This window comes from Rhinolophus sinicus, linkage group LG06 (genome assembly GCF_036562045.2).
Source record: "Rhinolophus sinicus isolate RSC01 linkage group LG06, ASM3656204v1, whole genome shotgun sequence".
In the NCBI taxonomy this organism is placed as follows: domain Eukaryota; kingdom Metazoa; phylum Chordata; class Mammalia; order Chiroptera; family Rhinolophidae; genus Rhinolophus; species Rhinolophus sinicus.
Window position 1 is genome coordinate 27,931,998 of NC_133756.1, and position 22,708 is coordinate 27,954,705.

At 33.5% G+C, this 22,708-nt stretch overlaps 1 protein-coding gene across 2 annotated transcripts in view; it reads left to right on the plus strand.

Moving 5' to 3' along the window:
* HOOK1 (hook microtubule tethering protein 1) overlaps nucleotides 1–22,708 on the plus strand; it is a 53,188-nt gene that overhangs the window by 3,169 nt on the left and 27,311 nt on the right. For both annotated transcript variants that reach the window (XM_074334798.1, XM_074334797.1), the window contains exons 2-9: nucleotides 3,793–3,878; nucleotides 9,776–9,848; nucleotides 12,883–12,933; nucleotides 14,165–14,297; nucleotides 16,934–17,001; nucleotides 18,055–18,117; nucleotides 19,027–19,110; nucleotides 22,388–22,554. In XM_074334798.1, coding sequence (XP_074190899.1) covers nucleotides 3,793–3,878; nucleotides 9,776–9,848; nucleotides 12,883–12,933; nucleotides 14,165–14,297; nucleotides 16,934–17,001; nucleotides 18,055–18,117; nucleotides 19,027–19,110; nucleotides 22,388–22,554 — 725 coding nt within the window. The remainder of the gene's footprint in view (nucleotides 1–3,792; nucleotides 3,879–9,775; nucleotides 9,849–12,882; nucleotides 12,934–14,164; nucleotides 14,298–16,933; nucleotides 17,002–18,054; nucleotides 18,118–19,026; nucleotides 19,111–22,387; nucleotides 22,555–22,708) is intronic.

Below are 22,708 nucleotides of genomic sequence, written 5' to 3' on the forward strand. Positions count from 1 at the left end.
CTCAGAGCCCTTGTCTGACCTGTTTTCTGCTCTATCCCCAGGACCAAGAACTGGCTAGCATCTCCAATACAACATTGAATCAAAGTGGTCATAATAAATGTCCTTGTCTTGTTCCTGACTTCAGAAACCAGTATTTCACCATTCAGTACGTAGGGTTTTGTGGATACGGGTGAATTTTTAACTGTATCATAAAGGATTGAGCGGAAACGAGTTTTCCAGACTCAGGGAAGAAACCCTAGCGGTAATGTAAATGGTCTCCTTTGAGGATAGATTGAAAGGAGGTAGTGGGACACATGTTTGTCATATCCCTGCTCTGTTAATGTGCTTCCTCCCATGCTAAGTAATGTTGCATGTGGAGGGAAAGTAGTAGGAAATAGAAGATTAAAAGGTTAGGATGGGACCAAATCTTGGAGGTGAGACGAGGATAGTAAACTGTGCTTTCAGCACTGGACATTGTTGTAGGACAGGAGAACCACCATTAACAGAGTGGAGAAGTCATCAGGAACATTTGGTTAGGTGAAGAGACGACTCTTTTGGAAGTTTTTTAAAAAGTTATGTTTCATGATTTGGAACTCACCTTGAAATAATTAGTTCTTAGAAATGTTATACTGCTCCTTAGCAAAAAATTCAGGGCTGAAAGATAAATTTGGGCATCATTTAAATGGGGAAGGGAGTATATAAGAGTTTGAAATATTTGTATGAAGATAAGTTTAATTCTGCCTCTTGATTCTGTGAAAATTTTAAATCTCTAGAATGTACTTTCACCAATAAAATTGGAGGACTGGACCAGATTATTATTTTTTTTTTTCCAGTGGTTCTCTTGGTTCTTGAATTTTTTTGACTTTGACAGGCAGGCACAGGAAAGACTAAAACCCAAATTAACAAAGAATATTAAAGGCTGAAACGTTTTATGATGATCTTAAAACTCAAAACAATGATCTTTCTGAAATGAGCAGCTAGCGGAGGAGAATATGACAATAGAGTTGACCTAAGGCTGAGTTTTTGTTGGCTATCAGTCCACATTTCTGATTATTTGCTTTATTTAAAAATAAGAAAGTAAGATGGTTATTTGCCAGAATACTGTACTTAGTGATAGAAACCCTCTCTGTGTTTTTTGGGTCACTCACTGAAAAGACTTTTGCCTCTTCATTTCTATGAATAGTGTGAAAGAATACTTTTTTTTTTTTTTGTCCTTCTGCTTTGCCCGTCCCCCACCCCCAACGAGCTTTTTAATTTATCCACTCTTCTTGGTTATAAAGCCTTTCAAATTAGCCAAATGAAATTACATTCTCTATTATCTAATTTATTTTGCAGCTAGTTTAACAACTTCCAGGAGACACTCCAATTTCCGTGGCTGTAAGAAGGAGAAATTGATCTTAATCTGAGCATGGTGGGCAACTAGGCAACGACTTAGTACAGATTTTCATTTTATGTATTTCTTTACTATTTTGCCTAATAATCTGTGTCTCAGAAATTATCCTTTTAAAATCACTAATCAAATCCATTTTGTAAAAAGATAAAGATGTGAAGTGTAAGTAGGAAGGGTTGAAAAGTGGGAGCCACAGTTTACCTGAAAGTATATGATTATCTTCCTTTTAAAGATGCCCTGTGCATCCACCCAATGGCAAAAATCCTTCTTATTTTCTGTTTTGAATATTCCATGAATTCATCCTGTTCTCTCAGCGTTTCCCTAATTATCTCCAAGCTATCCATTTCATCAAAAAAACCTTTGCAGGAGCCTTCTAACTGATTCAAGCATAAAGCTATTCTGTCCCATTCTCTGTGTCACTGTAGCTGCTATCGCAAACAGACTAAAGATGTCACTCTCCCACTCTCTTCTTTATTATTCCTCGGTGATTCTTCATCACCCAGAGCAATTTTTCTTAAAAAATGATGTGCCTAAGAATCATTTGGGGATTTTCTGATTTACTACGTCTGGAGATTGTGATACGTATTGTTCTTAGACCTCGCACTTTGAGAAACCCTGGCTCATAGCTGATGTGCTAACAGCTGTTGAGCTTGTACCATGTGCCAGGCACTGGCCTGAGGACACTGCTAATTCATTTAATTCTGAAAACCATCATGTGAGGTGGAAACTATTGAGCTGTTTTCCATTATATAGATGATACCATTAAGTATGGACCAAGCTTTTTGTCAATGACCCTTCAGAGTCTTGGCCCATGACTTTTTTAAACCCCTTTGGTTGTCACCTCCTCCCGCCCCCCCCCGCCCCCCCTTTGCACTGGAAATCCAGTAATACTAACTGTGCGTTGCCTAAAAATACTGTCTCTTCATGTATTTGTGCTTTTATCATGTTCCTGTTTCCTGAAGTTTCCTTCCCCTGGCCCTTTCTTTACACAAGATGTTTCATTCAGGAATCACCTCTAAGAAGTCTTTCCTAAATAAAAGCCCTAGTTCGATTAGTTGACTGGTATACTTCAGAACATTTTGTGCATACTACAATTGTGGGAGTACAAATGGCATTTTCTAGAATTGATTCATGTCTTTTTCTCCTCTCCTTAACTCTTGATTGAAGCTACTTAAGGGAAAAAACCTAGGGATTTTCCTTCGCAACTCCAGCCTCTAATACAGTGCCCCACATAGAGTAGGAGCTCAGTAAAGTGTCTTTATGTACTTTGAAATTAACTGGCTAGATTTAGTTTGTCTATGCCGTTACTCAGTGTTGTACTATGATAAGGGAGAGAGATTTGTAGAATCTCAAAATATACAAAAACACTAAAGATGGATTATGGTAGGAGAAAATTTTATTGGATCAAATGGAAAACTAAGAAATTGTAATTGAATAGTAAAGAAGATGAATATGTATGGTAAAAAAGAATCATAGTTTATTTAATTTAAGATTATTATGGGTTGGGATTAAATTTCTAGAAAGTATATGATCCATTTTAGCTCTTGTAATTTGCCTTTTAAAATTTTTTCTAGACTTGTGTGTGCTTATTAGAAAAAGATGCCAACATTTAACTTCTGTTTTTAATATGTACATGAATATTTAACAAAGAGAGATTTGAACAGTTGTAATGTCTAAAGCCAAACTAGGTAGAAAGAACTTGACATGGTGCGTGCTGGACTGTTCATATCCTAAGGCTGATTGTTGGATAGCAGGCAGAAGTCCTGCCTTATTTTAGAGTTCATTGATAAACTTAGTAGTTTTAAGGCTTGACATTTCTAGCCTTTTGTTTTCTTACCAAATGATATGAGTGAAATTTTAATTTGCAAATGTTAGATTATCTCAAAGTTCTTTTTCTGATGTTATTCTTCATACATCATTATATTTGACTGTTGTAGGTATAATTTTTAATGATTTTGTGAAATGTTAAGTGTTTATTATTTTTATAGAAATATTACACAGCCACAGAAATTTATTTCCATGTTTCCCCGAAAATAAGACCTTGCTGGACAATCAGCTTTAATGCATCTTTTAGAGCAAAAATTAATATAAGACCCAGTATTATGTTATATTGTATTGTATTATATTATATTATATTATATTATATTATATTATATTATATAGACCCCCATCTTTTATTATAGTGAAATAAGACCAGGTCTTATATTAATTTTTGCTCCAAAAGACGCATTAGAGCTGATTGTCCAGCTAGGTCTTATACACAGTAGTATAGTTTTATTTGTTTGGTAGCATCTGATTTTAAACAAAACAGGGCAGTTTTAAGTGATCTTTCTCTCTAGTGTTCATATATATATTTGAGGGGAGCGGTGTCACTCTGTAGGTAATAAAGAGGCAGTAAAGTTATTCACTTTATGTCATTTTAGCTGCAGACATTCAATACTGCTGCACCTTGTCAAGATGTGAAACAGCTGACTAATGGAGTTGCCATGGCACAGGTTCTTCATCAAATGTAAGTACTAGTCCAGGCTCTTCCTGAAAGAATTGTAAACCCAATACCAAGGACAAAAACGTGTATTCTAAAGGTTGCTGAAACTTCATCCTAGTCAGTGATGGCAAGCATATGGTACCAAGGCCTTCTTGCATCTAGGGAACAAAAAAGTTATCACCTGATTAGTCTTTGTTCATGTTAATTAAATGATACATGTTAATTAAATGAGCAATCAGGACTCTTGTCTATTCCAAAAATGTTAATTTTAAACTTGTTCTGATCATGTTCACAAGTTACAGTAACTGGGAAAAGAACAGGTTAAGTGAATGGTATAATTACTTATAAGGCTTCCTTCAGTTATACTGTTGTCATTTGAAGGTATCACTGGGTGGAAATTATTATTTTGGAGATAATTGAAACAAAATACTGGATTTGGAGAAAATATTAAATTTCAAAATCTATGTTGGAACTAATAGTTAATTGTATCAACCCACCAATAATCAAATGATATATACGCATAAATGAAATTTGAAGTTTCAAATGCTGGGGAACCTTAACTAATAAAGTGATCTAATTTGAATGGACAGATTTTGTAGTTAACTCAAGATTAACACTTTAAAAGACAAACTTAACATGTTAATTTTTTTTTTTGGAAGTCATTCTGAAATATGCCTTACTTCCATGCTTTCTTAAAGATGTCTCTTAAATATTTTATTTATTCATACCCTGATTGGTTTCAAAGTGATTTAATTGGTCAGAGCTAAGCATTCTAAACATGGTTCTTTTTTCTTTCTTTCTTGATGATTTGGGAAAGTCATCATTGTTTTTTGTCATTATAATTTACACCTGGCCTTTTCTCATTGCAGTATGTTCTGGGTATTGGTTTAGATGCAGCTACATTGTGGCTGGTACGGAACTAATGCTGGTGTGTACTCACTCGTTTCAACAGTGCCATCTGAAGATGTCATTTAAATATATTGTGGTGGCTTTGGTAACTTGATAACAAAGGACAATAGAAGAGACTTATTTTTACTATGATACGATGTATATGGCTCTTTGATCTCCTACACTGTAGCACTATACCTGATGTTTAGAGTAGGGTCAGGTCAGTTTTATTAGTAGTTAAACTGTATCCTTTATCATCAACTCACTTTTTCATAATCTGTTGGATTCTGCTGTTATTGCTGACCCTCTGTCTCTGAGTTTTCTTCTCAGTCTCTCTTTGTCTCTTATTGTCTTCTAATAGCTTTTCTGGAGGAATAATAAAATAGCCAACCAATCAGAAAACTCTATTTCTTTATATAATGAAGGACAATGACCTAAAATTGGGCCTAAATCTCTTATTTTGTTTGCCTGTTTTTGCATGTAGTTAAATATCTAAGTCTCCTTATCATTTAAGGGCCATTTTAAATTTGTTTTTCTTTTAGAACCCTCTTCCATCTTTGTATAGCTTTTCAGAAGTCTAGATCCAGAGAGTGACTGACACTTAACAACATATGTTTTCCTCTAGTTGGGTCAGTGTATCATATCCCTGCTGAAAGGGCAAATGTTACTGTATTTCTTGGAACACTTCAAAGCACTTTATAAATGTTAGTTTATTATGTATTCCATTAATAGCTATTCTGACATCAAATTGCATCAAAGTTGTTACTGAAGTTGAGAAGGGAAATTTTGCTTTTTAAGGAAGTAGCAAAATTTAATATGTTGTTCTTTCATTATTTACCTGAGGCACGTATTCTTGTAAGTAATGAAATGAAATGAGGGCCCAGAGTTATTGTTGTTTAAAAAATACGTGGGGAAAACCATAACCACAACTGTATGTTTTCTGAGATTGCTGTAACAACATGCCACAGACTTGGGTGGCTTAAAACAACAAGAATTTGTTCTCTCCTTGTTCTTGAGGTTAGAAGTCCCAAATCAAAGGGGCCATGCTCTCTCCAAAGCCTCTAGAACAGGATTCTTCCTCACTTCATCTAGCTTCTGGTAGCCCCAGGCATCCCTTGATTTGTGTCAGCATAACTCCATTCTTTGTCTCCATCTTCACACAGCCGTCTTCTCTCTGTGTCTGTGTGCCTTCTCCTCTTGGGAGGACACCAGTCATATGGTATTAGGGCCCTTCCTAATTTAGTATGACCTCTTATCAACCTGATTACATTTGCAAAGACCCTATTTCCAAAAACGGTCACATTTACACAGAGGAACCAGGGGATAAGCCTTGAACATATTTTTTAGAGGGATGTAATTCAACACACAACTATAAATATTGCATGCCACTTCCCCTAAAAGAAAGGCTAGCTTTGTCACTTTAAGCACCAGATAACTTTTCTGCTTTTTTCTATTGTCTTTGACTAGACATTTTTGCAAGAGGGAGAAGAATGATACAGAGAATGTAGAATATTCAGAGACCTCAAGTATCCTACACATATTTGTTCATTCATTCATTCAGCTGTTAGTTGAGCATTTCAAATGATAAATCATGATAGCCAGTGTGTGATTATTTACTAAATATAAGACATTATTGTATCGCTGTACATGTTATTTTTCTTTTTACTGTTCTATGAGGTAGACATTATTTTTATCCTCAATCTGTAGATGAGGAAACAGAGGTTCAGAGAAGTGCAATGACTTATATAAAGTCAAGTAATGAGTAAATACCAAAGCTGGGATTTGTATCAGTTGGACCTCACTCTAAAGTCAGTGTTCCCAGTCTGCTGTAAAAATTGAAATCTAGTATCTTGATTCCCTCCTGATAGAGGTGTACTTTGGGGTCTTAATAAATGAAAGGCCAGGTGTGCGTGTTCAAATTACAGATCACAATTTGCTGTGTTAAGCACAGATGGCCTTTTGATTATTCAAGAAGGATAATGTCAGGTTGTCCATTGAAACAACACAACTATGTTATATATAGTAACCAGTGGACATTATTACCTGTGTTTAGTTGGTAAAATTATTGAAGAGAAATACTACAGGTAGAATTAAAAAAATAATTGTGTACTGATTCTTACCTAGTTTCATTATAAAACGTTTTGACCATATTTTACTTCCTTAGTCTCATGTTCTCTTCTTATTTGGTGCCCCTGAGTTTCACTGAAGTTCTAGAGAATATAAGAAAAGGAGCTAATTGTTGGGGCCAAGAGTCTAGTTAAGACATCTGTCTACATGTGGCAATGCAAAAGCGTAAAGGAAGGATATGTCCAGAGAGTTCTGAGGTTGGCTATCAAGTTTAATGGTGCGAAAGTTTGGCTGTCAATATAATTGAGAAGGATGGGTTTGTTTATAAGAAAGAAAGCAGGAGATGTATTTTTATGGAGAAGTTAGAAAGTCTTTGTCAGTGAAAGTACTATGGACTGAATGTGTGCTCCTTCGAAATCCCTATGTTGAAGCCCCAACTGTAAGGTTTTGTTGTGTAGCTATATTGGAGACAGAACCCTAAGGAAGGAAGGAAGGCTAAGGGAGGTGATAGGAGTGGGGCTCTGAGCCACTAGTATTCGACTCCTTATAGAAAAGAGACATCAGAGATCACACTGTAACTGCAAACATTCAAAGAAGAGATCATGTGAGCACACAGCAAGATGGTGGGCACCTAGAAGCAAAGAGAAGAGAGACCTCAGAATGAAACCTATTTTGCTGACATCTTAATCTTGGACTTCCCAGCATCCAGAACTGTAGGAAATAAATTTGTGTTGTTTAAGCTACCCAGTCTGTGCATTTGTCTGCAGTCTGAGCAGACTAAGCATAGGCCTAAAGTTGCTTTGGGGTGAAAGGAAGATGAGGAAGAATGCAAGACAAAAGGAAGAAAAGCTAGGTTACCTCCAGATCCATTTCCTAAATGTAATTACAACGTAATTATAGAAGCATATATGAAGATTTGTTTTTACGGTCAGAAAACTGGTGTTGTAGTCAGGGTTTTCTGGAGAAATGGAACCAGTAAGATTTGTATATGCACAGTAGGATGTGGTGTGTACACACACACACACACACACACGGAGATTGTTTTAAGAAGTTGGCTCACATGATTGTGGAAGCTGGCAAGTCCAAAATCCAGAGTAGGCAGCCAGCAGGCTAGAGATCTCTGGAGGTATTGGTGTTGCAGCTAGAGTACACAATCTACCGTGTTTTCCAGAAAATAAGACCTAGCCAGACCATCAGCACTAATGTGTCTTTTGGAGCAAAAATGAATATAAGACGTGGTCTTATTATAATATAATATAGGACAGGGTTTTATATAATATAATATAATACCGGGTCTTATATTAATTTTTGTTCCAAAAGATGCACTAGAGCTGATGGTCTGGCTAGATCTTATTTTCGGGGAAACAGGGTAGTTGCGGGTGGGGCAGTGCGCAGCCCACCATCCCTTGTGGGCTTCAAACCAGCAACCTTGTTGAGAGCACGCGCTCTAACCAACTGAGCCATCTGGCCGCCCCCAGTCTTTTTCTTAAGGCCTTCAACTGATAGATGAGACCCACCCACATTATGGAGGGTAATCTGCTTTACTCAGAGTCTACTGTTTTAAATGTTAAGCTCATCTAATATCTTCACTGCCTCTGAGCATGTGTGACCAAACATATGGGTACAGTTGTCTTGCCAAGTGGGCACATAAAATTAACCATCACAACTGGCATACCTCTATTACTTAATCTCACGTCAAGAGAAAGTAAATTTACATTGACAGTTTTGACTCATTAACTAAATTCAGTCTTTTCAGGTAAATACCTGGTTAGAAACATTTAGCCAAATTATTTTGGTAATTGCAGCCTTAGCATCTGGTAAAATTGAACATAAAACATTAATTTGCTCAAAAGAAAATGTTAAAATTCTAAATAAATGAATTAAAAATGATAAAGCCATTTTCGGTTACTCCAGTCAGAAGTGATACCTTCTGTATTAGATCATCTGAGGCAGAATGATTTCTGAAAAGTTAATCATTGTGTTCTAATTTCAGCTTTGTGTTTTTAAATTCAAGATACTGCCTTGGAAAAGAATTCCTTTAATTTCTTCTCTCACTTTAGTTGCCTTATCTGTAAAGTAAAAATTTTGCTTAGACCTTTAATACTTCGGGCAGTATATTCTGTGATTTAGTAGTGTTGGCTCAACCCTTAAAGCATTTATCACATTCTCCTTTGAGTATGGTTACTTGTGCTCTCTACGTCCCCTGTTTAATAGCTATCTCTCAAAAAGTCAGAATAGTAAAATATTCATCTTCAGATTAATCTTGTCCAGTACCTTACTCAGAGCAAGCATCCAAACATTTAGAATATAATCTATTACTATAGTTCACTATTTATAGTTAAATTTTATTCTTCAAGACCTTATTAAGTAAATATTTAAGGTAGTGGTTCTTTGTCTTGGCCTTTCAGTATCAATAGAACTTAACCTTTAACAGCTTAAAACTAAATTTGTCCTTGTAGATCTCTCGATACACTCATGCTCAGTTACAGTCAGATAGATTTGTTTTGGGCTTTGCCAGATACTAGTGTCACTTGGGGCAAATTAGTTAGGCTCTCTTATCCTTAGTTCTCTGATGAATAAGATTGAGAATAATAGATCCTTTGCTCAAGGAACTATGATATTTGAATGAAGTAATATGGAAAAATAAGCACAGTGCTTGATACATAGTAGACACATTAAAACGTTAGTTTTCTTTTTTTTCCCCCTTTACAATTGAGACTTTTATATCTTCCTGCATTATGAGATATTTACTGAAGGTTTTTTTATATTGAATATGTTAATAACTTAAGCAATTTATTATGAGAAATTCCAAAATAAATCCTTAGGAATAAAAATAAAATTAGTGGGTCTTTTAAATAGTATTTGCTGTTCTTATTAAGGACAGGCTTCATCAGCTGTTGATTAAATTTGGTATTTTTCATGTTATAAAAACATTTTAATGTTTAGCACTTGTATTTTTGTTTTAGTGATGTAGCTTGGTTCAACGAGTCATGGTTAAGCCGAATTAAGGAGGATGTTGGTGACAACTGGAGAATAAAGGTATGCAGAATGAACGGTAGAAGCTCTTGATTCCAGTAGTGGTTCTAAAATTAGCACTATTCTCAACTTAAATCTTTTTAAAAAACTAACTTAAGGGTGTGTTTAGTGTATGTAGTTTGAGCTTTGACACATGTATGTTCTTCTATAACTATCGTTCGTCATTAGATACAGAAAATTGTTATGATCCCAAAATATGTGCTTTTGCCCCTCCAGTTAATCCTTCTGCTTACCTTGGCCCCAGGTGGCCACAGATCTGCTCTCTGTCACTGTAGATTTTATTTCTAGCATTCCATATGAATGGAATCAGACATGACGTACTCTTTGTTCTAACATCTTTTACTGAGTGTAATGTTTTTGATACTCATCCACACTGTATTACCAGTAGATTCTTTTTTTGCTGAGTGGTATTTCATTACGTGGATATGCTGTACCACATTTGCTTAACCATTCACCTCTTGATAGATGTTTGAATTGTATCTCTCCTCTTTCTTTCCTTAATTGATCATTTATGTCTTTTTTATTTCTTTTTCCTGAGAAGTCTGGCTTGATGTTTTTTAATTTCACCAATTTTTTTTTCAAACAACTAGTTTTCTGTTTTATTGATTTCCTCTCTGATCTTTATTATTTTCTTTTTTCTACATACATCTGTTCTTTTTTGTCTTGCTTCTTAAGATAGAAGTTGAATCATCAGTTTTAGGCCCCCTTTCCCTAGTATGAAGCATTGCCTTAGCCACATCCCACACATTTTGACAGACTGTGTTATTTTCATTCAGTTCAAAATACTTGGTAATTCCCCGTGTGATTTTTCTTTTGACCCATGTATAAATTAGAAGTAGGTATTTCAAATTCTAAATATCTGAGGATTTTCAAGGTACCTTTTTTTATTTCTTAATTTCTAATTTAATTCCGTTTTGGTTTAAGAACATACTTGAATTAAATTATTTTACACTTACTGAGACTTATTTTATGACCTAACATATGATCTGTCTTCTTGGTGAATATTCCATGTGCACTTGAAAACAACATGTATTCTGCAGTTCTACAATTGTGAATATTGTCATATTTTTTAATAGTACTGTTTACATCTTTGATATCTTTATTGATTTTTCTGTCTGATTATTTTATCAAGGTAGGAGGACTCCTTAAATTTCTAATGATGAATGTGGATTTGTCAGTTTCTCCTTTTAATTCTGTTAAATTTTTTTACAAGACATTTATTTTTTGCTCTTCAATTCTGTTAAATTATGTAATTTTAATCTGTTATTAGGTTTATACACATTAATTTTTTTGTCTTATTGATGAATAAATCTACTTATTATTGTGAAATGCCTTTCTTTATCCCTGATAATATTCTTTGTCCTGAAGTCTAATTTGTCTGATATTAATGTAACCACTTTGGTTTTGTTTTGTTTTGTTTTTTTGCTTTAGTATATCTTTTCCTATTCTTTTAATATCTTTGTCTTTATATTGGAAGTGTTTCATGTAGATGCTTGATAGTTAGATCTTACTTTTTTATCTAGTGACTATCTCTTTGGTCCTTAAAACAAACAAACAAAAAAAACAAAGCACCTTCCATTTTTTTTCATATCTTCCTGTTTTCATTTAAATCTTTGAACATTTTTAAACTAGCAGTTTTAACATTGTCTTCTAATTCTTCCATCTTTTATTTCTGGATCCATTGCTGTTGACTGAGTTTTGTCCTCATTATGGTCCACAATTGACCACTTCTTTACATGTGTAGTAATTTTTTATTGGATGCTAGACTGTGTGAATGTTATTGAGTGCTGGGGGTTTTTTGTATTGTTTTAAAGAGTGTTGGACTTTGTTCTTGCAGGCAGCTAAGATACTTGTGAATCAGTTTGATTCTTTCAGGGTTTTGGGGGAATGGGGGTGGGAGGCAGATCTAGAGGTATTTTTTCTTTTAGGACTAGGTTAGACCCATGTTAGGTCGTGACACTTCTGGGGTTGTTAGGAAATACTTGTCTATGCAGCATAGTCTTTTCAGTCTAGCTCAAGGGTGTCCAAACTTTTTTCAACAGTTTTCACCAAGGGCCATATGCGGTAAAATACACAAACAGCCGGGCCACTCACTCGAGGTGAAGTATATATTGCCTCACCTGGTTTATTTAAGTAAACTAAATATATTTTTGGAATTTGCTGTGGGCCAATTAACAATGGATCATGGGCCGCAGTTGACCCGCGGGCCGCAGTTTGGACACCCCTGGTCTAGCTGGTGGGAATTTCAGCAATTTCTGATTGGTATAGTCTTTGGAAATTGTTCAGTTTATAGTTCCCTGGATTGTTCTTTCCTTGGAAATTGTTTTTGTTTTATGGAGTTTCCCCAATGCACATGCAAATTCATATTTAGCCAGAGTTAAAGGGAACCATTATGCAGGTTTCTAGAGTGTTTCCTCTCCATAGCTCTCACCTCTTCATTTGTATGCCCTGCAAATTCTAACTACCTTCACCTTTCTAGACTTCTGATGTCTATCTCCTTAATTTAACAAGAACATCAGGCTTTGTTTAGTTTCTACCTCCCTATGATGGTTTGAAAATTGACTCCAGAAAGAAATCTTATACTAGCATAGGACCCATCATTTTTGTTTCCCTTCTCTCAGAAATTAGACTTCTATATTGCCTGTTGGCTGAAGCTTGAAAACAGTTGTTCCTTGTATTTTATCCTGTTTTCTAGTTGTTTGTGGCAGGAGAATAAATCTAGACCTCATTTCTCGTGACTGAAGGTGGGCATGCTCATAGCTAAATTTTTAAAGTTGGTGCTTGAATTCATTGTGACTAACTTTAAATAGAATCACCCTGGTTAAACTATGTAAACATGAAAATCTTTTCTTTTAATCAAACTGATTAAAGCTTTGATGTTTACAAATTGTCATGTATTTATATTTGTAGAACTCTAACATTCAATGTTTTCATTGTTATTTTTATCAGGGGAGGTTTTTATTGTCTTTCACCTTGGCATACGTTTTGTTTCATTATTAGTATGAAATAACTAATTTAATTATTTTTTCCACATTAGGCTAGTAACTTAAAGAAGGTACTTCAAGGAATTATGAGTTATTACAGTGAGGTATGGAAAACATCTGACTTTGTTTAAATACAAATGCTATGTGATAATTATATTGGCATTGAAAAATGACTTGGCTTTTTGTTTATGATATTTTATTGGAAAATAATTCATAAGTGGAATATGTTACTGTTTTTTACCATTTTTAGGACAAATTTATGGACATAAACAGGCTTAAACTTAATATAATGACTTATTTTAGGTTGGTACAAAAGTGTTGTGGTTTTTGCAATTATTTTTAACCTTTTAAACCACAATTACTTTTGCACCAACCTAATAAAATAATGTTGTTTCTATTTTATACTCTTCAAATTGATTTTCTGAAATAGAATTACCTTTATATGATTTGATTTTATGCAATGCTGTAAGGTAGACCTTATCATTAAATTAAAATTATTTCCTATTTAAAATACTATTTTGACATTTATTTCCAATGTAAACATCAGCCAAAATATACTATGAAATTAGGCTTATGCAAATGAATTGGGGGAAAAATGCAAAACGAAAGTAGTATTAAATTGACATTAGTACATTATTCAAGTAGTTTTCTTTTTCTTATTCAGCATCCTAAGTTCTCTGGTAGGATTATTTGGTATGAGAAAGTTTATTGCTTAATGTTTGGAAACTTTTGGTTTGGTTTTGCCATTAAAAAATTACATTTCTATTTTTAAAAATTGTCACAGTTAAACTCGTAATTTCTTCCAAATTTAAAACTGATAGTTTTCATTTTATACCTAAAACTCATTCTGAAACTTTTTTTCTTTATGCCACAAAAACTTTTTAATAAACTGAAAAAAAATTAGCCAAGAAAGATTAATCCATTAGATTTGTTGTTCATGTGTGACAGTTTAGTTTGTGATTCTCTTAGTTGATCACATTTCAAAATGTGATAAATATCTTTTGGCTTAACATAAATCTGTTTTGTTTTTTAATAAGTGTTATCATAATAGATCAGGCCAGGGTCTGAAACAATCCCTCTCTCTGACAGTGGGGTCAAAGGATATTTGGTGTAAAATCATTTTAGTTGCTTTTGGTTGGTTAGTCACAATTTTGGAGGGTTGCTTGAACTTTGCTGACTGGTTTTAGTCAATAATTACGGAATTATTATTTGTTCATTTATCCGAGTCATTTCATGAACCTGTTTATAATTTATTTTCCTAGTAATAATTAAATGTAGTAAATTCTTTGTAAGCTGCATAAATGAGTGATCTAATTTATTATTTCAATACTGCAGTTTTTGGGGCAACAGATTTCTGAAGAACTTATCCCTGATTTAAACCAAATAACTGAATGTTCAGATCCTGTGGAACTTGGGAGGTTGCTCCAGCTTATTTTAGGTTGTGCCGTCAACTGTGAAAAGAAGCAAGGTAAGTGAATTTCAATCATTTGAGAATATATACTTTCTAGAAACAGTCTGCATTGCTATAGAAAGTAGCATAAAAAGGTATTATTATAGGTTGGTGAAAAGCACCCTGTACTGTAAGCCAGGAGATCTGAATTCTAGCTCAGCTCTGCCACTAAAAAAACTACAGATCTCAAGTACTCTAAATATACCTGGATTCTGAGATTCATATTTAGTGGCTAAATATAACATATTTTAATTTAATTAGTTTAATATATTTAATGCTTGAGACTTTGTGAGTAGTCAGTAAAAATTGTACTTACTTGATATGTTGTCTCTTTCACTTGTAAGATATAGAGCCTTAGGTTGATGCAGATTTTCATAAATAAATATGCATGTACTAAATTATAATTCAGGCTTCTTCAGATGGTATTCTGTTCTTCAGAAGAATGCCTGTCCAATGTCTTCACCAGAAGAGCAGTCTGATGATATAAATGGAATCGGTATATTGTGTTGATTTACCCAAACATAGTGATCCATATTGGAATACAAAATGAGCATTTTTGGTTGAATATAGTGAATTCAACCAAGTGATGAACTGAACACACCAGGAGGCTTGCATCAGTCTGGATGGTGAGATTTTTGCTGATGTCTTTTGTGCGATTCATCCAAACTCGGCCTCAGTACAATATCTTTAAAAGAGAATGTTGGGTGCTTAAGTTTAGAAAACATATTTAATGTTATCTAAGTAATGTGGAGAGCATAAAAGGCAGGATAAATTCAATAAGAACAAATTCAGGAAGGAGAAAAATAAAATACATGAAATTAGTAGTAGTTTATCAGTAAAAAAGGGACTGGGTATCAGAAAACTTTGGTATAAGTCCATTTCTATCATTAGCTAGCTGCTTTTTTCTAGTGCAGTTCAGTACTTCCCTAGGGGCTATTTCTCACAGATAATGTCAAACAAAGATCTGTATATTGGTTTTTTTATAAAAGTAAGAAATATTTGCTCATGGAAAGTTAAAACTTCTGTAAATATGTAATTACAAATTGACAAATAGTGACTCATTTTTAAAGTAGTAATTTTCTGGTACTTTGATTCTTTTTGTTTTTTATTTTATTAATGCTTTGTTTCTATTTCAATTACTAGTTATTTATAACATCTTTTGCTTAATTTAGCATTTTTGTCAGTTATTATACTCTTTTTCAAATAACCAACTTTAGCTTTGATTCTGTTTTATTTGTATTATTTAATATTTGTCCTTTTATCTCGTTTTTTTCTTTTGTGAATTAATCAGTTCTCCTATTCTAAGCGATAATTGACATTAAGCTATAACTTTCCTTTAAGTTATGATTTTGTTGCCTCCTACTAATTTTAATGTAATATGTAGTATTTTCATAATTTAGTTCTAAGCATTATTTAGCAATTTTTGTCCTCAGATGTTTAAAAAGAAATCAGTTCCTAGACACATAAATAAAAGTTTACCAAGTAGTAAGTATAAAGAAACAGCTAAACTTCATTATTAAAAAATCAGGATTATCTAACTAAGTTTATTTTTGGAGGTGTGTGTCTGGGTTCTCAGTTTTTAGGAGTGAGCAGAAAATGGAAAAAAAATGTTTTTTAATAATTTAAAAACAATCTAGAGTATAAAACAACTTCCATACCTTTATACTTTGCAGAATTTATTTTCAAAATGATTCCAAGGTGTTGCAACAATCTCAATCTTGAAAGAATGAACTAATTTGGTTAACAGTACCCTGTTTATTTTGGTAGGGAAAGTGATCTTTTTATTAAGGTTTCAGCAACCTCGAAAACACTTAATTATCAAAAAAATCCTGTTCAAGGAAACCATTCCGTTGCCTGTATGTTCTCTAGTCAATACTTCCCTTTCCCCCGCCCCCATAGCACTTATTGGTCAGGTGCATACCAGAATCGATCAGAATCTTTGTCCAGTCTTTCCTTCGCAAATAAAAACTTAGAGAACTTTCACTTTACTAGAGGAATGATTAAAACAAAAATATTAGAAATAATAAGTCCTTAAAATTTTTGGAAAATTGTCTTAGCTAGAGAATATATAGTTGAAATGGATATAAATCTGCAAATATATGACTCTTTCTCGTGATTCATTTCTTATTGGGATAGAGTCAACTTTACTTAGTGCATGTGTGTTTGTGGTAAGATATTAGAATGTCCTTGAGATGAGACTAGGTAAATATTGAGCAGGTTTTTATAGGAAGCTATTAAGTTCCTTCTTGAAAGCCTTTGTGAAATGAACTAACCAGGTGATAAAATGAAACTTTCTGGGCTTAAGATTTTAGGAGTTCATTTAATACCCATGAGTTTATCCCATTATAATAAGTACTTACCAAGAGGAAAGAAATTATCATAATTGTTTTAAGATTAATTGCAATTTCTTCTCTTTCTCTTCCTTACAAGACAATGAGAGATTTTCTTTAGAATAAAACACTTAAAAATATATGAATACTTTCAATTCTGTTTGTTTATTTTCAGTGGACATATTTTTTTGTGGAAAAATAATGTACTTGCATATAGAATTTGGTGTGGCAAATGGATCTTTATACTGTCAATTGAATGCCTTAAAAGTACTATGGGTAGAGAATAGTTTTTCTCAGATCTGATTTTGTTTTTTTTAATCATAGAACATATTAAAAATATAATGACACTGGAAGAGTCTGTTCAACATGTGGTCATGACTGCTATTCAAGAGGTAAATTATATCATATTCACATATGTATGAAAATCCTAAACCAAAATATATAAGATTTTTCACATAAATTATATGGAATATTTATTTTTCTGTTTATGTAAACTTGCCCGTTGCAGCAGGTTTGCTTACCTTTAGCTGTTGTTCTTTTTCCCAAAAAAAAAATATCTTAAAAGACGAGCCCACTTTTGATCCGGGTGCATTTTAAAAATTGAATTGATATTGTCAAGTTTCTTTAAATAACTTCAACTAAGAGGATAAACAACCTCTGCCCTGGTGGGCCTTTTTATTTCTTCCCTTTTCTTTTTTCTGCCAGTTAGAGCAATCTTTCCTGAAATTGTAGAGAGAGAGAAAGAGAGAAGGAATCCATATGCATTTTCAGAGTGTTAGAACTATGAGCGAATATGGTGATACTCAGGGTTTGGGGCCAGGTAGTCTGGGCTCAAGCCAGTCTGGTTATCTAAGTTGAACCATAAAGATTCGGAATTCATATGATAAATGTTGATTCTTAAAGTAAGACTGAAAAGGCTGAGATAAAGTAGAATGCAGAGAGCTGAGGGAAAGTAGAGTGAGGGATTAGTGAGGACAAATATAGTTTGGAAGGGGCATGATTTAGGCGGAGATACCATACGGCACTTAGTGTCAACTAAATCTGCCTTTCATATGGAAAATATTTTACAAGATTTTTTTTCATATGATTCCTACTTTTAAAATGACTTCTTAAATTAGTAATTTTGTCATATCACTCCTTTAAAGGTATTTTAAGTGTTAATTTGTGTTATGGAAGAATCATTTTAGAACTTGGATTGTAATGTTTTAGTACACAAGTATTTTCAATATAACTACATATTTCAAGCACACTTATAATGTCCTTACCAATATAATGAACACTGCTGTTAAACTTAAACCTCCATAAAATTTTAATTTGAATAATATAAAAATTATCAAATTAAGTCAAAGAAAAACTAAATATAAAGCATTGTATTCTCAAGTAAACATATTTTTACTGCATAAATATCACTTTCTTGTACTTAATTTTCTATTTTAATTTCCTAGTTGATGAGTAAAGAAGTACTGAGCTCGCCTGCAAATGATGCTGTTGGAGAATTAGAGCAACAGGTAAGTATTCACTATGTGAGGAAAATGTTGAAAACAATACCGTATTTTGCCAATTACTATATAAAGCTTACAGAGGAGAGCATTTGTAAGATTACTTTCCTCCATGAAGTGTAGAGAGTTTATGCATTCCTTCATGAGTGCAAGTAAGTATTGGTCTCCAGAATTCTTTTTTTTTTTTTAATGATCATTTTTGAAGAGTTCAGTGGTATGGAACTTTCCTTCTGACACTTGTAATGCATATGTAGCCCATTTTATATGGTTACACAATTAAATACTAGAGAATTTAAAAACTTCTCCTGAGTTCTAATTTAATAAGGTAATATAATTTTTGTGACAGTTGCTTTCCTCTCTCCTGATCTTGAAACATCAACTCAAAGCATTGTACTCAAGTCTCCTTTCCCTGGTTTTATTACATGACTATTTTACATGGGGGAAAAGGCATTCTCCTCCTATGTATAACTCAATCTGGTTTTAAGGGAAAGGGTAAGAGAAGAGCCAAATGCATCAAGTACTTACACTTTTATTTTTGGAAATCTGGTTTTTATGCGTGTCATCACTTAAGAAGTATTTCAAATACTCTTTTCTATAAAAATTTTATTTAAATTTAAACTTGGTGTGTTCTAAATTTTTTTTCTGTGATAAAATTAAGCAGTGCATCCTCTAATACTCTTTTGTTTAAAGATTTCATAAGGATATATACAAACTTTTATTTCTGTGGTACCTTAGCCATAAATGTTAATGAGAGTTTGTAAATATTCACACAAAAATGACCAATTAAGACTTATTTGTTAATAGGTAAAATTTTAAAACCTTTTCCAATATCAGTGTATATATGTGTTGTGGTAAAAGTATATTTTTCAATTTGTGTCAAAACATGTTTACTAAGAATTAGGACATTTTGTATTTCAGCTTAAAAGGGCCCTGGAAGAACTTCAGGAAGCACAAGCAGAAAAAGAAGAACTGAGACAAAGATGCCAAGAACTAGATATGCAGGTTGGAAAAGAAACCTGATCTAAGAAAAATTTCCTCTTTACGGTTGCAAGGGTTTTATTTTAATTAATTGTTGGCAAAGTGTTTTGGAGGTTAGGTTTCATTTCATGGAGGAACCAGTAAAAGAATTTATTATAGGCTTGAATATTGAAGCATGAATTTCATAATTCTCTTAGAGTTGAAAATTGCTGGCTTAACTACTTTGAGAAGATCAATCGTTGTAATTGTAGAATTTCAACTAAAGTATTTAGATGAGGCCTTAGTTTTTTTCTTTTGTAAAAAGGGAAAATTAAAGTATCTACTTCATAGGATATGATTATTAAGTGAGATGATTTATGGGAGTACTGAGAAGTGCTTGACCCCCAATAAATATGAATGCTAAGTTTGTTTTACTAACATGTACATGTTAGCAGAATAAACTTGGCGTGAGAGACAGTAGTTAATGGTTAAAGGGGTAGACTTTCAAACCAGGCCACCTATAATCAGAACCTAGCCATGTTAACTAGCTGGTGGCATACTCAGGCATATTACTTAATTTCCCCATACTTCAGTTTTATATTTTGAGAAATAATGTGATAATAGTATATATCCCCCGCTAGATTATGAGGGTTAAATAAGTTAATATACATAAAGCACTTAGAACAGGGCCTGGCACATAGCAGTACCATGTTTCCCTGAAAATAAGACTGGGTCTTATACCGTGTTTCCTCAAAAACAAGACCGGTTCTTATATTAATTTTTGCCCCATTAGGGCTTATTTGCAGAGGATATCTTATTTTTTCATGTACAACAATCTATATTTATTCAAATACAGTCATGTCATCTTCTGGAACATCGTCATAACGTACTAAATGTGTCCATCTGGCTGACTGTCTTAACTGGGGCTTATTTTCGGGGTAGGTCTTATTTTCAGGGAAACACGGTATGTATGTGTTTGCGTATATCGTTGTTATATGAAAATGCAAATGTGAAAGTTACACAGTAAGTCTTGAAAACTTATACAAAGGTTAAATGTGCCATCATAATATGCTATAAGTAAATTGCATTTTTTTTGTTCAAATAATGGGCTGCATAAATATGTGACAGACACTGAAAAGTATTAGAACAAGGAATAAAGGCTGTGGTAGCAACAGTCTTGCTTGCTGAGCTAAATATCTAGAATGATAGGTCTGGGTCATGTTTCTAACCCGAAGGGTTTGCAGATAAGGAAAAGAGAAGTGACTTGGTCAGGGTGATTACTTACAGCAGGAATAGCACCAGAATCTAGGTCTTTACACTTCAGCTGTAAAAATCAATGCTCTATGTTGAAACCACGCCAATGTTTATATTTGAACAAAGCCAGGGTCTCAAAATTAGGGAAAATTCTACCTGTTCTCATTTCATCTTTCCTAACTACACTCATCTTACACATTGTAACATACACACGCACACGCAAAGCATCTGAGCTATATCTAGAATACCTCATAAAGAATAGAGGATTGAGTCCTTTAATTATTACCAGTATCATGTAGGATCTCTATATCGTTTTCTGAGATTCAATAAAGAATGTAAAATTCTGTGTTAAGGTATTTGTAACACAATGTAGAGTATGTGATGATCTGTTTTAGTTGAAAAGTGCAGTCATCCTAAGTTGTGGCTTTTTAATTCTAGTATTAAAATATTATCCCTCATCTACCATGTTTCCCCGAAAATAAGCCCCAGTTAAGAGCTCAGCCAGACGGACGCATTTAGTACGTTATGATGCTGTTCCAGAAGATGTCATGACTGTATTTGAATAAATGTAGATTGTTGTACATGAAAAAATAAGACATCCCCTGAAAATAAGCCCTAATGGAGCAAAAATTAATATAAGACCCGGTCTTATTTTTGGGGAAACACGGTATCTGCTGTGCCCATTAAATGAATGATAACTCCATATAATCAGAACAAAAAGTAATTTATTCATTTAACAACATGGAATCCACACAGGTATATATGACACAAATCCCAATTTTATAAGGAAAATTGTTTTTGAAAATTGTTTTAATCATATATCACTTGAGAGTGATTTTAAAATTCGTGTGTGGGGGGATTCTCTTTTAATACCTAACAAATGAAACAAAAAAGAAAATAAGTTGCAAAGAAATTTACCAAAGGCAGGTAAACAAGAAAAAGGACATAACCTAATGAAGTTAAATAAAAAAATAAAAAAAAATGGTGATCAGGAAAGACGCAGACGTACGGCGTTGACAGATACCGAACAGCAGGCACCTACTGATTGTCCCTTGTCCCCAGCCCACGCGGGAGCATCAACAAATATAAAACCTTGAGACTTCTCACTGCAGTCTCATTCTTTTTTGTACCTCAGTCACTTAGGATTGTACGTGACAGGTAATAGTCACTAAACTGCTTATATGGCAAGGGTGGATGCATCGTGCATTGAATTTAGGAAGATAAATTGTTTCCTTCTATAGTCAGCCTGGGGACAGTTTCCCAGCCTTACTTGTTTCTCATTTGGAGGACAATGTTTTATAACTTGCCTATATGTATTTAAGGCAAAATTAACAATTGTAATTGCCTGTAAAAGTCGCAGCCTTGCTGTAAATTTTTAAAGATGTTTTTAAATGGAAAAGACATAGAAGCAAGAGAGCAAATCATGCTTGTTACATAAATATGTAAGTAAAATAAAAAATGTATCAGGTACTGATTTTGATGTAATTCTCAAGTTACATGTTTTTATCCATTTTAAATCATAAGTGAACAGTCACAGTGTGCAAATAGATTCAGTTCAGCATTTTATTATTGATTCATTTACCAAATAAGGTGCTTGTCCCCTGAAGACTTGATGTGTAACTGATGATTTTCTGCTATGAACCTAAAATGATAACGTGCATATGTGGGTTTGTTTTTTTTTTTGTTTTTTTTTTTTGCTTACTAGGTAACAGCATCCTAAAAATAAATATATACCTAAAATGGGAACAAATTAATTTTTACATTTCATTCATCAAATTTTAGAAACTTAGAAACATCTTCTTTCTAGAACCAAAGCAAGCATAACATGTTTTGAAGACATTCTCCTTATATGTATAAACTCTATTTTTTGTATATTAATCACATTAATTTGATTTTTGTTTGACTTGAACCTCCTAGACCCAGAATTCCAGAATTGGAAGGATCCTCAGAAATTATCTTGTCTGATTGATGAACCTAACTTAATAGACTAGTTAGAATTAGGATCCAGAACTCCAGACCCTAAGCTTTTTTACTATTGATACTTAATGTTTGTGTATTTGTTTTTTAGGTGACTGCACTTCAAGATGAAAAGAATTCACTGGTTTCTGAGAATGAAATAATGAATGAAAAACTTGATCAGTTGGATGGATCTTTTGATGATCCAAATACAATGGTTGCAAAAAAGTTTTTTCATGCACAGTTACAACTAGAACAATTACAGGAAGAGAACTTCAGGTAGCATTTTTAGTAGAAATCATTCTATAGAAGTCTGTTTATTAAACTGATATCTAAAACATCGTATCAACAACTAATTATTAAGCATTGCAAAGCATGTTTAAGACACTGATCAAATGGTATAAATGGTTCCCGCCCTCACAGGTTTTGCAAT